Here is a 15718-nt window from a genome sequence, read left to right on the forward strand (position 1 = left end):
TGTCTTCTTCTAGACTCGTACAGCTACAATTTCAAGGACTCACTTTGTAGCACACAGTCCTTACGGCTTGCTGTCCTGGACTCTACTGTCTATTGTTACACACTGTCGCTAGTCCGTGAAGGCTCTCGAACACATGACCACAACATGGGTCATATTTGCGTGAACTAGCAGTAATGTCCCTTATTCAACAGCCTTTGACCTGTGTGATTGGCTTGAATCATGTGTGTCAGTAGGCCGCACACACATTAACCCTTTCAGTCCGCCACTAGGGTTATAACATTATTATTATTATCATTGTTAAATGACGTCTGTCTCCATATAGGTAATCTATGCCGGTGTACTGGATACAGAGCCATACTTGACGGATTTAAAACATTCACTAAAGTAAGTGTTTAAGGACCATAACTATTTACATCTGCTCTTTATATTATCGCGGGACTCCGTAACAGTTGGAGAAAGAGTGCTTTTATCATAGTGCGCCTTAACAAGATAAATCTGGTTTTCATAGCATTGCATATTATGAATTCCGCGTTTCAATCTGATTCGGACATTAAACAAGTATTTCTATCTAAAACAATACTATGAAGACACGAGGGGAAAAAATGCAGTAAATAATTTTTTTTTAAATCTATATATTTTTAACACTATGAAAATTAATGGATTTAAAGTGTGGAACTAGTATTTCTCCTATCCCCACGTATATATTTGTTTTACTATGTTTATGAGATTATCATTTTTTAAAGTTTTGGTTCGAAACTATTCATTAAAAGTGTTCCGCTACTGGGAAAAGGGCAGTCTATTTAAAACCTCTTTTTTTTTTCACGCGCTCACTCGACGTTGATTGGTTGATTATGTTACATTTTAAAACGTCAAGCACTAAGTTTCCTACTTTGGCTGTTGGAAGAACCAAACGCTGGAAATTTGAACAAAGTTCTGTTGCTTTTTTCTCGAAAACCTACAACAATAAGGCCGATGACTTGATAGATATGTCTACTTGAAACTTTATAACGTTGAGATTTTGTTTTACCTAAGATCACTTATTATGTTAACGAAAGAATCTAAAGATAATAGAGATGTGGATAATATACTATATGAACCTTTATGAACATGTCTAGATATCCATCCATCCCAGTGGCGCTACAGCCCATGGAGGGCTCTGGCCTGCTTCAACACATCCTTCCATTCAGATCTCTCCTGGGCCTTTCGTCTCCACGTCCTAACCCCAAGCTGCTTCAGATCTGTTTCCCATCGTCATGTCTAGATAAGAACAGTGAAATTCTGTATTTATTGTTTTATATTGTCGAATATGTTGCTATATGTTTTAAATCTGTCGCATTTTACGTCTCGAGAGACGATCTTTTCCTTTTGCAACTTCTTGTGTGACTAAAGAGGCCAATCCTTGATAAACAGCTGCGGTCACAGGTTGGACACTTGTAATCACCAGGCGCCGTTGCATTTTCACCCTTCTTTCTGCTTCTGTTGTGTATGGCATCTGCAATCCGAGACCCTTCCTTTATGCTCTCTCTCCATTTGGATCTATCCAGTGCTACTTTTTCTCAGCTGCTAGGGTCAATTTTAAAGAGCGTTTATGTCGCGTTTGCATACATCCGTATACCGTAAAAGTGGGCGACCAGCGGCTCTCCTGCCTTCTATTAGATCGCTATACAGAATGTCTTGTGGAAGTCGACCTACTGGCATTCTACGAACGTGGCCAAGCCAGCCATGGCTTAAATCACTTCGCTGCCAAACCCAGGGAGCTCCAGTTCGAATCGCAATTTAGCCTAGATTAGGAATTTATTTTTACTGACTCTAGCAGAGTTGTGTTTGCTTAGTGACTATTGGCAGCACGGAAACCTTCACCCTTAAAAAAGTGACGCGCCATACAAAAGTAATTATATTAATAGATCTATAAAAAAAAAGTACTCGTCTAATGTTGTTTAAAATATCTCCTTGTAAATTTCAACTATTTTTGGTATCTTTTAGGAGTTTACATGTTCTCTTGGTAGCCAGTGTTGTAGAAATGGAAATCAGTCACCAGTTTCGAGCAACGGTCACGTCAGTCCTACAGATCTCATCAACGGAGACAGCCTTGACAAACAAAACGGATATGATGTCTCGCACGTGCAAGTAGGGCGTTTCAGACTTTTGTTTGAGCATTAGCACAGTTCTAGTTAAAACACATTGGTGTAGATAGGGATTTGGGGGCCCGGGGGGCTTGACCTCTCTAGAGGCCCTTGCATTTTGACATACGACATCATGACATGAGATAATGGCGTAATATTTTATGTAAAAAAAAAATCAGATACTGTTTAATAAAACAGAGCAGCTGGTTAATGTATGAATGTGCCACACTGAACTATATATAAAATTCAAGCGTTTCCTAAAACCATAGACAAAGAATTTGAAACATATAGAGATAGTGGGCTTGCAGGCATATCCTAAAAGTAAGAAAAAAATATAGGCCCTATAGATCTAGGTCTTGCTACAACCTGTATTTGTTTGACCGTATCGTCGTATGTAACTAGATCTAGATATATGCACAGATAGACGAACAGAGAGAGAGAAAGAGAAAGAGACGAACATAGAGAGAGAGAGAGAGAGAGAGAGAGAGAAACGAACAGAGAGAGAAGAAAGGGTCTGAATTCACAACAATATGACTAGCAGATGCGGCCAAAGGGGGGTTAGTGGGGCAACCATACTAGGCCTCGCGCTTTAGGGGGCCCTGCGCTAAAGAGAATCATTTGTCACGTTTACACCATCGTACAAATATTCGTAGCCCTGATATGACACTCGCGCAGTGCTAGGGCCGCCTCTGAGGCCTACGTTGCATGAATGAAATAATGTCCAGTTACTACACCAGTCAACATCTTCTCATTCTTACTACAGGTTTTGGGACCAAAAGTCAGCAACCTTAAGCCACACTTACCATCTCAGGAGCCAATCTTCCCCCCAGACCTAAAGGTAAGCTTAAATGAATACTCATAACAAAATCAGGGATTTTAAGGTCACATAGATAAATAATTTGCAATTTAAGTGAGATCTTTTTTAGATAGACCCAATCTTTCTTCGAGCACTTGATTGACACTATCATCCATATAGTCAAATAGAACGTCACTTCTAAATCAGCGTTGTTTGAAAGCTGTCATCCTAATCAGTGAATTTATCACTCACAGGATCCAATAAATTACAGATTTAGCTCACGATCAGTATTAATTTTAACCTCCATGATTAAACACAATTTGTTTTTCTTTGGCACATCTGTGTCACCTGCTTTGAAATAAATCGTTTATAGATAGAGATTCTCATCTTTGGTGGAGAAAGTATAAATACACTGCTTTCTGATGTATGCGGTATACAGAAGAAAAAAAAAAGAGGTGTTGATAATATATGTTTTTAAAAAGGTGTTTAATACTTTTTGTGCATTTTCAGCACTGAAGAATACAATTTCCTAAGTTCTTCCGTTTGAATCTCATTTTTTTTTTTTTTTTTGTAGATTACAATGATGTTGAATTAGTCTCAGCAACTTGCATTTTGCACAATTCTAATTAAAATATAAAACGCGAATATAAACTAATAGACCTAAACTACAATCTAAGTAACGCCATTTATACTTACCCACCAATTCAACTTATACCACTACATCTGTTAAGTACGATTTCTCTCCCTTGTTCGATCACAAACAAATAATTAATTACCAATATTTAATTAACTAATTGTTTAATTTTTTTTTTTATTAAATCCTGCTTTGTCAGGTACTAGAAATTATTGTGCAAGATTTCAACTTGAGATTGGGTGTGGGAGAAATAGCGTTTACACGTTTTTTACCAGACAGACAGACAGACAGACGATTTGATAACATAATATAGGCCTAAGCTTTGTACAAATTGTTTAGAATAAGACGTTCTTGTAACGTAAATCTTTTTCTTTCAGTAAGCTATTTGAACATCTCTAACTAATGGGTAATGGTATAATACCAACTAATAAAACATCGCGTGTTAGCTGCTTTATCTGAATGTGTGTCGTATCGTAATGTGTGCAACAACAGGAGAAAAAAACAACAACATGCATGTAGGACAAAGAAAAACATTCTTGCACCACGTATTGCTGGTAGTAAACCCAAGCAGGAACACACAAAAAACTGAACATTTATTGCCCTACCATGCTGATTTAAGGTTTCTGTTAGCGTCTACAAAAGTACATTAGGGTCATCGAGGACAAAATGTAACTGAATTCTTATTTTATTTTTTAGCCTTTTCAAAATGATTAAAAAAAAAACATTGAGCACACTGACTGTTTTATTAGTTTATAATTGAATGAACTTTAGTCTTCTTTGAATTTTTGAAGCCAAACATTTCTTTATGAGGGGAAATTTGAGTATGCGTCTTCTGTTTTGGGACTCTTCAGCTCAAGAAACGAAAAAGAGGCTAGACAAGGCGTAAAAATAGAGCCATGAGATTAATAAGAAACACAAATATGCAGGGGCGGACTGGGTGTCAAAATCTGCAAGGGCATTTCTATATCATCAGGCCCATAAATTGTATATTATATAATTGACAGCCATATCTAGGTCTATCTGTCCTCAAAATCATTATGTTAAGTTTGATAATTTGTCGATAGCTGTACACATGCATACGGTGAACAATATATCCTTATAAGGAATATACATGCCACATTGGCATCCGTGCGGCTCTTGTCTTATAAAAGACGTCACTTCAAAAAAAGAAGACGATTACTGTGGTCTTACCGGCCCAATTGGGTACCGGCCCACCGGGCATAGCCAGTCCGCCCCTGCTTCACATATGACTAGAGTGACACTATTAGAAAATGCGTTTGATTTAGAGGCATTTCTGGACAGAAGACTATTACTCTAGTCAAATGGGAATATTCGTTTGTTATGAATCTCACTGGTCTATTTTTGTGTCTGTTCCAGTTTCTTAATGTTTTCTTGAGTTGAGGGGTCCCAAACAGAGGATGCATATTCTATTATTGGCCTAACCAAGTTTAAATAACATTTTAGTTTTATGTTCTTATTTGATTTTTATAGAAATTTCTTTTAATAAACCCTAATGCTTTGTTTGATTTTTTTTTTTAGTTTCATCAATATGGGGATTCCATGACAGTTTTTCATTTATTATTTTATTATAACACCTAAGTATTTTGCGTTTTTAGTCTTTGTTACTGGTTTACCATGAAAAAGATAAGTGGAATTAAAATTAATTAGTTTTAGTGGGTTTTTTTTTGTTACTCTTAATAACTGACATTTTTCTGGGTGGAAAGAAATGCTCCAATTTGATTCCCATTTCTGTAATTCATCATCTTTGTAAAATTTCTGTATCTTGTGTTTTTATTGTTCTATATATTATGCAAACGTCTGCGAATAATCTGACTTTTGTTCCTGAACTAATGCAAATTGGTAAATCATGTATTAAATTAAAAATAGTAGTGGACCTAAGACTGTTCCTTGAGGTACGCCTGAGTTTACTGTTATTGGTGTTGATTTAGAGCCATTTATTATTACAGTTTGTTCTCTCCCTAGCAGAAAATTATTTGTTTCGTGAAAGACGCTAGCAAACAAAATCGATTGAAAATTTTCTTTTAAAGACGACATCTCAGTGCGTCTTCCCCAAAGTAATTCTAGAGTCTGCCACCTTCTCGCTTCAGAACAGACAAATGCTTCTCGAGTGACGTCGTTCTATTGACGTCATTCTGCGTGAACTAAACAGGCTCGCTAGAAGACGACTTGCAGAATACCACGATAAAACTCATTGCAAACTTACTTGCTCTTACTGTCTCAAATGTGTCTTACAGTTCAGTATCAATCCGCTAAATACTTCCTAATTGAATTCTTTTTGAACTACCATGAGAAAATTAATGCGTTATAGACTCTAGGATAAAACTCTTGACGTCAGGGGCTCACCTCCGGACAATTCTGCGTGAACTTACGGCGCTCCCTCAGACCTGTTATCTGGCGACGTGACAAGTTTGAGCAACACTTAGACTTAGGACCTTTGTAGATTTCGTCATATTTGAATTCGAGACTCTTCGGTTCGGAAGCAAAGTGCTCTACCACTCGGCCACCACACTCCAAAACATATATGATACTTAACTTGTCCAAATTATAATTGTGCTTTCAGACAAATTTTGTGAACATTAAATCCTCTGTACGTTTGTCTTTAAAATATTCTTATTAGCTTGTAAAGTCATGGCTGGAACCCGGGTGGACAGATTTCTCCACAGAGATCAGTCACATGTGACTTCCACAGCCTCTACCAACTGGTGCCCACAAATTTTAGGTCTTCTAAAAAATGCTGCACTATGTTAGACGTGGACGGCCTTGCTTTGGCTTTTCTCTTTCAGGCTTCCATGTTAAGACTGACTTTAATAAACGTGTTTCATCTTGTCTAAGGATATGTCCCACGAATCCCATACGACATTCAGTCACCACTTCCTTTAGGGAGCGAACGCCCATGCGGGAAAGATTTCTCTAACGGTAACGTGGTCACGATATGTTATTCCTAGGATCCATCTCAGCTGTCACCGCTGAGTCACGTTAAGCCTCTTTTCAACCTTCCACGTCTTAAGCCTAGGTGGCCGTTGAAACAATTGGGGTGGGAGATTTTGGTCTCGGGGCTGGTTGATTTGTTTGTTCAGATAAGCCGTACTTAAAAAAAAAAAAAAGGCACCTGCTTTTCCTATCTGACATGCAACGTTGTGATATGCATCTCCTTCGCTTGTGATAACTTTGCCTAAATAGGTCAGGTTAACTTTTATTGTTCAAGATCTGTATGACAAATAATGGCAGGGGTACTGGGTGACCTGGAGCTAATACTTTGAGTGCGTCTTTATCGAGGCTTTCCGTCATCTCGTGTATACGTTTCATTGTATTTCCGAGTATGGCTATGTCGTCTGCAAAATCGACGTCCTTTAAGTCAGTTTGGTTTATGTCATGAGATACCGGTTTATTTTACTTTTAATGAGAGAGAGAGAGAGAAATGAAGATACGATAGATCCTTGAGTCACAACTGTTTCAATGTTAAAGAACCCCACGATTCCATCGTCTGTTCTAACAGCTATATTGGCTATAGGCCTAGAGATGTCGCAAAAAAAGGATAAAATGTTGGAGGTCAAATTCACTTGCTATTTTCCAGAATGATTCGCGATAGTCTCTATAAACGCATTTTTTGAAATCCACGAAACTGATCAACAGCATTTGTTGGTATTCCAGTCCCATACTTTGCCCGATGATGTTTTGGTAGGACGAAAATCTGTCCAGTGCATGACCGTTTGATTGTCATAAGAGCTGAGCCGAAGGCTCTTCGAGCTCTAGTCTGCTCTAGACATGTAAGCCTGCTTGAACAACCGTTCTGTCTGGAAAAGATCCAAGTCAATGCCTATGTAAAGCATTGCTATTTCCGATATATCTGGCACTCCGGGCGCATGGACTAGAATGCATGACCGAAGGCCGAGTACACCGGGAACCTCCGCCATTTTCCTATGTTGTACCTAGCTAACCGTGCAGGACTCGACATTAGTATAAAGTAGGGGTGCACCGGATAGTCCCTCCGGCTCCGGCTTCTGACGAATATCCGGCATTTTTTACTATCCGGTGCTATTCGGCTCCGGTCGGATATCACTACCGGATAGTAAACCGGATAGTAAAAAGTACATAATTTAATATGCATAAAGTGGACCTCGTTCCATTACTGTCTGTTATAGAATGTATTAATGTTTATATGAAAACAAAATAATGTGCTTAAAAATAGAGCCATTAAGAATATGCACCAAACATCGTTTATTATAAAGACAAGGCGTGTTAATAACTTAATATAAATAGAGATGAAACTTTACATCATAAATGCGCTTTACATACAGAGCAACAATGGCTGGCACTTTTTTCAATTTGTCTTGACCTTTGAGTAAGTTAGTTAACATGTTAAAATGCTACATTCTTTGACTACGTCATGCTGACCAGACGTCTGTCTAGCTGTGCGGGTATATCTCCAGAGGTAGAGATGAACAACTCCCACCCCCTTTTATTTGTTTAGTCCATCACATTGAGTTTTTTATGGGCGGGTAACCACAAGTTAAATACGATGGACGTAGGTTTAATGTCAGCGTATTGACACTCTCTAGTGGCCACACCTTTCGAGGGAACTGAGTTTGTTTACTTAGTAGTTAATCTTTATTGGGAGGGGGGGGGGGAGTGGCTGGACTACAAGAGCCACACCTCTAAGGTAACCAGGTAGATTTCTAGATGAACAACTCCCTCCCCCTTTTATTTGTTTAGCCCATCACATTGAGTTCATTGATTGACAGGTGACCCCAAGTCAGATACGATGGACGTAAGCACTCTCTAGAGGTCACACGAGGGAACTAGGTTTGTTATTGGGGGGGGGGGGGGGTAGACTAGACTTTACATTATAAATTCGTATTACATACGTAGCAGCGATGTCTGGCACATTTTAAAAGCTTGTCTTGACCTTTGAGTGGACTAGTAAACACGTAATATTCCTTAACTACGTCACACTGATAATCTGTCTAGATGTGTGGGTATATCTCCAGATGTAGAGATGAGCAACCCCCACCTCCTTTTGTTTGTTTAGTCCATAACATTGAGTTCACAGATAGGCAACTGACCACATTAAGCCAGATGTCAACGTGTTGACACTGTCTAGAGGTCACATCTTATGAGGGAACTGAGTTTGTTTACTTGGAGTAGAATTTTTATTAGGGGCGGGACTACAAGCCAAATCTCTATAAGGTTAATCTAGTATGAGTTTGTTTATTATGAGATAGGTTGTCAATCAAGGGTCTGGACCACAAACCAAATTGTTAAGACATATTGACACTGTCTAGAGGTCACTAGATGATGACACTAAGTTTGTTTACTTGAAGAGAAATGTCAATTAGAGCGCTGAACTACAGGACACACCCCTACAAGTATTTTGTTACACAAGCCACGGGTATAAAAGTGGCTTGCAAGGGCATTTAGTAAATTAAATAGCAATAATAATGGCTGATAAAAAGTCATCACTTATATGGCGTTACTTTAATGTCAAAACAATGGACAACTCTAAAGCAGTTTGCAATGCTTGTAAAATAGTAATGTCACGTGGTAAACCAGGCAAACCTAAAGACTTCTCAACCACCACTCTGATTAGTCATCTACGCTCGAAACACCCAGACTTATTCAACGAAATGACTGCATTGAAATCAGCATCAAGTAATATCACTGCCTGTGCCAGTACGTCTACGAGCTCCAGTGATTCGTCAAGCCTCACACACAAGCAGCAACCAGGGATTAAAGAGGTCTTAGACAAAGCTAAATTGTGGGATATTAATAGTGATAATGCTAAACGCATTCACTTGGCCATAGCAAAGATGATTGCAACTGACATGGAACCTTACCAAGTAGTTGAGAAGCCTGGATTTATTGGACTTTTACAAGTACTGGAGAAAAGATACACTGTGCCTAGTCGCAAATATTTTACAGAACGTGTTATTCCAGATATCTACGACAATATTTCCTCAAAGCTTCGTGAAATGCTATCTGATGCTAAAAGCATCGCTTTCTCAACGGACACTTGGACAGCTGATAATACCACCGAATCATATTTTGGTTTAACTGCCCATTGGTTGAATGAGTCATTTGACCGAAGCAGCTATGTTTTGCATTGTACAAAATTATACTATAAAATAGTGTAAAGGTCCCTTAAGGAACGTCGCATGGATTATCGACAGGGACTTGGAAGCTCTCTTTCACTTTCATCTCCGCACTGTGCAATGGGAAAGCTCTCGCAGTTCCCTTGGACACTCCCACAGGAGTTTTGTTTCGCTATTCATTTAGCCTAATCACTTTCTCAAATGGTCGTTTCCACTTTGAGGCAGAATAGCATACCCGGACAACTGCATGACCTAATTCTTCGAAAGTATAACCTTTCACTGTAAGAAGCTCTTCAATAACCTATTACAATGAAAACCCTTTCAATTCAATGTTTCTAATTTAGGCCTAATAATTTTACATGTAATAGAAATCATTAATATCATATTAAACAACGAAATTTTAAAATAGAATCGACAATCATGTTTCCAGTCTATCCATTAATTATCTCATTATAAGATAAGATTATCTATCTTTGTATATATTTGTGACCAAACGCAGATAAATCACAACAAATACCTAGGGGAGATAATTCAATTCAGTAGCACGGATGTTGAATGGATTCAGCCTAAAACATTACCCCAGTTACTGGCCCTGAAAAAGAATTATCCCACTGCCAAGTTGTTGGTAGGCAACACAGAGATAGGTATGTTGTTGTTCATACTGATCATACAAAAACATAATGCATGTATCCTATATGTAGCATGGTGAAGGGATTTTACCTATTAACCCTGAAGGCTATCTAAAAAGTACATTCAATTTAACATTTGAAAACTTTTAACACATTTTATTTTTATACCATAAATGTGTTGGCTTAGCTCGAAAATGGAAAATTACATAGTACCTGTTATATTTACAAATGGATAGTGGGAGATAGAAATCATAATTTAACGAATCCTCATTTAGAAGCCAATTATAAACAGAACTCTATTTTTAGGTGTCGATACCAAGTTCAAATATATGAAGTTCCCAGTACTCATCTCCACAACAAATATCAAGGAATTATCAAAGGTTCAAATGACAGAGGCAGGCTTAGTTGTTGGTGGCGCTGTGACACTTTCAAGGTTGATTTCAGAACTAAATGAAGCCATTGCAACTCAGCCAGGTAAATAAACTCAAGTATGAACAATCTTTCACACAAGATCAGTGGCCTAGCTAGGGATTTGGGGACCCGGGGGGTGGGGGGGGGGGCTTGTCCTCTTTAGGTGCCCCCTGCATTTTGACATTCATCATGATGACATGAGGTAATGTACTTAATAAATATATCCCTTAATAAGCGTGGAAGCGTGGTCGAGAGGCTTAGTGCGCTATGAAGGGGGCTTGAGGTTCGACACCCGACTCGGGGGGAGTTGTGTTTACTGAGCGCCTGAAGGCAGCATGGAAAAACCTTCTCCTAGATACCCCCTCCCCCCACTGGTTCACAACTGAGATTGGACCAAAGAGCTCTGAGCATGCTATAAGCATGAAAGTAGTGCTATATGAAAGCCATAATTTATTTATTTAATTTAATATATAACTCAGGATACTTCCTGAGAGTTACCTTGCTGGAAAGAGTTAATCTGTGTGGAATACTTGCATCAGGGTCACTAACTTATATAACAACATGGATATCAAGATTACAAGGTAGTGCCATAATATTTAATGTACAAACAAAATTTTAGACACTTGTTTGGGGGACCTCCTCAAGTGGGGGCATAGGGGAGGGGGGACTTTCAAATTCAGACCCCACCTCCCTACCCTAGCTACGCCACTGCTTACAATGTTGTTGGGGTTTGCACTATTAGAGCGATGTGATTTTTTGTTTTAAAAAAAATCTGGCATAAACAGTATACAGCATGGCTGGCTTTGACTATTTGAAATATATAAAATGAATATTTATAACTCCTCAGACTACAAGACTGGCATATTTGTTCAGTTTGTGGAGATGCTGAAATGGTTTGCAAGTCATCAAATTAGAAATGTTGCAGTAAGCATTTACATATGTAGGCCACCATTATTTTATGTGCTTTATGTGGTAGAATTAGATCTATATGTATAATGTATTTGCTTCTAGTTAATTGTTACCTTTGACTTACAGTTTTTAATTACTAAATATAAAATAAAATAATATAATATAATATATTATTACATTATATAATATGATTTTACACAATATAATATAATATATTATGTTTAATTTTCTCATTTATAAGTATTTAATGGTTGTTTGTTATACAGTCACTGATAGAAAATATACTAATAAAAATTGTTTAGTTTTAAAATGATTTTGAGTTGTTTGTTTTGCAGTCTGTGGCAGGAAACATAATGACTGCCAGCCCAATATCAGATCTAAATCCTTTGTTGCTAGCTTGTGGTGCTCAAGTCTCTGTCAAGTCTTTGGGTGAGATTCTTTTAAGTCAACAGCACTAATATATTCATATTTAAAAAAAAAAGTATACAATTTTTCTTCATTTATAGATGATTATTAATGGCTTTATGTTTAAATTTCTACAGACCGAGGATCTAGAGTTTTGAATATGGATAAAGGATTCTTTTGTGGTTATAGGAAAACAGCAGTAGCTAGTGATGAAGTGCTTGTGTCTGTCACAATTCCATTCACCAAAAAGGTACGAATATGTCAAACAGCATTTTTCAATGTTGGAGGCATGTTGGCTTAGTGGTAAAACTTTTGCTTCTGAACCAATGGGTCTTGGGTCCAAAACCTTATGAAGACTGTTTTTGAATTCAGGATTCTTATGATGACCCTGAGCTAACTCCTAATGACTATCTGAACAGGATTTACAATTGGTAAGGCCCTAAGCTATTTGAGATATGGAGCCCCTTGCAAGCAACATACAGCAATATATTCCTTTGCTTTTTCTTCAAAATAATATTTGTGTGGGGCCCCCACTTGGCAGCTGTAGCTTATATTACATATAGGTAAATCCAGCACTGTATCTATCATTACTTGGGGAAAGCAAAGGTAGTTGGTCTTGTATTGCTAACTTTCAGCCATGAAAACATCATCTGTCCCATAGATTGTAAGGTACTTTACTATTTCTCAACTTAACGATATAACGTTTAATTCTGAGGTACTTAAAAGAAAAAAAGGTTTGAGATACACTGAATAGAATTATATCCCTGCAATGGATAAAAAAGAGATTTTTTATAATGTCAGTTAAAGAATCATGATTGCTTGAAATTTATTTCAGGGAGAAATATTTGCTGGTTACAAACAGGCAAATAGAAAGGAAGATGACATTTCCATCACTAATGCAGGAATGTTGGTAGAACTGAATGACAATCACACTATCAATAAATTAACTTTGGCCTTTGGTGGCATGGGAATCACAACTCTCCTGGCAAGTCAGACAATGGAAGCTGTAATAGGAGAGTAAGATCAAAACATCACATATAATTATATAGAAAAAAATTCTAATTAAAACAATGAAACAAAAAAAAGACATAAGAAAGAAGAGGAAAAAAAAAGGCATAAGAAGACTTTTGTTCTCTTGCCAGTTTAAATAATTATATTATTATTATTATTTTAGTTATTTTTACTTTGAAATGGTTTACAGTAATGGTTCAATTTATGTATAATTTTTAGTCGAAATACTGGTAATAAAAACAAATAAAAACAAAGAGATGTGTGATCATTTTTATAATGCATGCTCTCATATTGTTAAAAAAAACAACCACCCACTAGAATAGTCATAAGAAAAAAAAAATTCAGTAATTATTTTATGAATGAGTTCAAATATTTTATCATCAATGGTTGCTAAAAAACGTTTTTAAGATGATCAACTGTTTTCTTAGAAGTTCATCCATTTTCTTAGAAGTTCATCTGTTTTTTTAGAAGATCATCTGTTAGGCACAAAAGAGAAACAGGTTAAAGATATTTTTTGTTCTCTGCAGTAAGTGGAATGATTCCTTGCTTTCTAAAGTTTGTGATTTGTTGGCCAAGGATCTTCCCCTTGATCCTGGTGCTCCAGGAGGATCCTCAGAGTATCGTAGAACATTGGCACTAAGCTTTTTCTTTAAGTTCTATGTCAGTGTCAGTCAGAAACTAAACAGTTATGAAGTAAGAATTATTATTTTTAAACAATAAGAAAATCTTTGATCAGTTAGTTAATCTGCATTAATTATATTAATTATAAGGAAAAAAATCATTAGTAATCATTTATCCAACTCCATTTGTTTGATCCAATAAAACAATGTTGTCATTTTTGTAAATTAAAAATAGGTTGATTTTATAAATAATATTAAAGAACTATTTAATTTATTAATAGAAAATGATTATGTAAATATAACCTTATTTTACAAAATAAATAAATTGTTAGCTAATTTTAACTAAATGATTTATCTGGACCATCTGACTTTCTGTTTAGATTTCTATATTACTCTAAGAATTGAGTTTCAACAAATACCGTGACAAGAAATCCTCTCCAAACTTTTACATTTTAGGCAGACGTTAGTGCCATTCAGCCAATGGAAAACCCCACAACACGTTCCATCCAAGTTGTTGGCGCTGTAGACTCTAGAGAAAAACCTTTGAACTTTGTTGGGAAATCCCCTTATCACGTCTCAGCATTACAGCAGAGCACAGGGGAAGCAATCTATATTGATGATATGGCACCAGTGAATGGTAAGTCTTTAAAACAAATATTCAATTCAAATCTTAAAATGGTGAATACACCCTGGGGTTACCCCCTTTCCAAAAAAATGGCCTTAAAATCTTTGTAAAGTATTTTCAATATCATTTTTTTTTATATTTGAAAATCTTTAGAATTGATTTTTTTATATAAAAAAAATGATGTGTTAAAAGCCAGACCCACATTCTACATATATAAACTAGTACTATTCTTCCATCTTAGGTGAGCTTCATCTATCGTTAGTTACAAGTACTAAGCCTTTTGCAAAGATTCTTCGAGTTGATCCTTCTGAGGCCTTAGCGAGTGCTGGTGTTGTTGACTTTTTGAATGCATCTGATATTCCAGGAGTTAACCATCTTGACATTGTTATGGATAAAATCTTTGAGGACAATGAAGTAATATTTTCACCCAATCAGTCTTAGTAACTAATTAGACAAATCATGATCTAAGTTTCACTCATGCGTTATGTCCTTTTCAAGGTGACCTGTCAAGGTCAGGTTATTGGTGCAATTGTCGCAACCAGTCATGAATGTGCCAGGAATGCTGTACGACTTGTCAAAGTGGATTATGAGGCCAAATCTCCTGTTATTATAACAATAAAGGTTAGCTTAAAAAAAAATATTTTTTAAAATGTGTGAATAAATATATCATACAAAGTTACTACATATTGTTCTTTCTAATTTATATTTAAAATGTTTTTATACATATGTATCACTGACGCATTAAATAAACTTTAAACAAAATATATATCCTTTGTATATATTCTTTAGGATGCAATTAAACACAATTCATACTTTAATGCCATCAAGAAAATAACTGCTGGTGATGTGGAAACAAGTTTTAAGTCATGTGATCATATTCTTGAAGGAGAAGTACGAATGAATGCACAGAATCATTTTTATATGGAAACCATGTCTACTCGGGCTATACCTGGAGAGAATGGAGAAATGGAAATATTTACTTCAACTCAAAACCCTACAGATATACAGGCAATGTGTTTTTATGATTCATATTATCTTTATGATTCATGTTAACTTTAAGATTCGCGTTATCTGCATTGTCTATAACTATAAAAATGCCACATAAAAAGTTATTGCACTTGTACACCGTTGACTAAGTTGTGTATTTATCATTGTGGAGGCGCTTGGCTTCTGATGTCCTGGGTTCAAATCCTGGCAAAGACTAGAATTTTTTATCTTGGCATCTTTAGCGTCTCTTGATTCCACCCAGCTCTAATGGGTACCTGACATTAATTTGGGAAAGTAAAGGCGGCTGGTCATTGTGCTGGCCACATGACACTTTTGTAAAACTGTGGGCCACAGAAACAGATGACCTTTACATCATTTGCCCTATATTTCACAAGGTCTGAAAAGGAACTTTACTATTCATCATTGTATCAAGTATTACTGTAAGACATTCTATCTTC

At 36.6% G+C, this 15718-nt stretch overlaps 1 protein-coding gene across 1 annotated transcript in view; it reads left to right on the forward strand.

Moving 5' to 3' along the window:
- The window catches only part of LOC106055410 (xanthine dehydrogenase/oxidase-like), a 40027-nt gene that overhangs the window by 13657 nt on the left and 10652 nt on the right, over nucleotides 1-15718 (forward strand). The window contains exons 7-20 of the mRNA XM_056022497.1: nucleotides 323-384; nucleotides 1984-2127; nucleotides 2887-2961; nucleotides 10163-10307; nucleotides 10599-10766; nucleotides 11551-11627; nucleotides 11948-12041; nucleotides 12155-12267; nucleotides 12853-13034; nucleotides 13556-13721; nucleotides 14105-14285; nucleotides 14515-14687; nucleotides 14772-14894; nucleotides 15063-15281. Coding sequence (XP_055878472.1) covers nucleotides 323-384; nucleotides 1984-2127; nucleotides 2887-2961; nucleotides 10163-10307; nucleotides 10599-10766; nucleotides 11551-11627; nucleotides 11948-12041; nucleotides 12155-12267; nucleotides 12853-13034; nucleotides 13556-13721; nucleotides 14105-14285; nucleotides 14515-14687; nucleotides 14772-14894; nucleotides 15063-15281 — 1922 coding nt within the window. The remainder of the gene's footprint in view (nucleotides 1-322; nucleotides 385-1983; nucleotides 2128-2886; nucleotides 2962-10162; nucleotides 10308-10598; nucleotides 10767-11550; nucleotides 11628-11947; nucleotides 12042-12154; nucleotides 12268-12852; nucleotides 13035-13555; nucleotides 13722-14104; nucleotides 14286-14514; nucleotides 14688-14771; nucleotides 14895-15062; nucleotides 15282-15718) is intronic.

This window comes from Biomphalaria glabrata, chromosome 3, assembly GCF_947242115.1.
Source record: "Biomphalaria glabrata chromosome 3, xgBioGlab47.1, whole genome shotgun sequence".
Taxonomy (NCBI): Eukaryota; Metazoa; Mollusca; class Gastropoda; family Planorbidae; genus Biomphalaria; species Biomphalaria glabrata.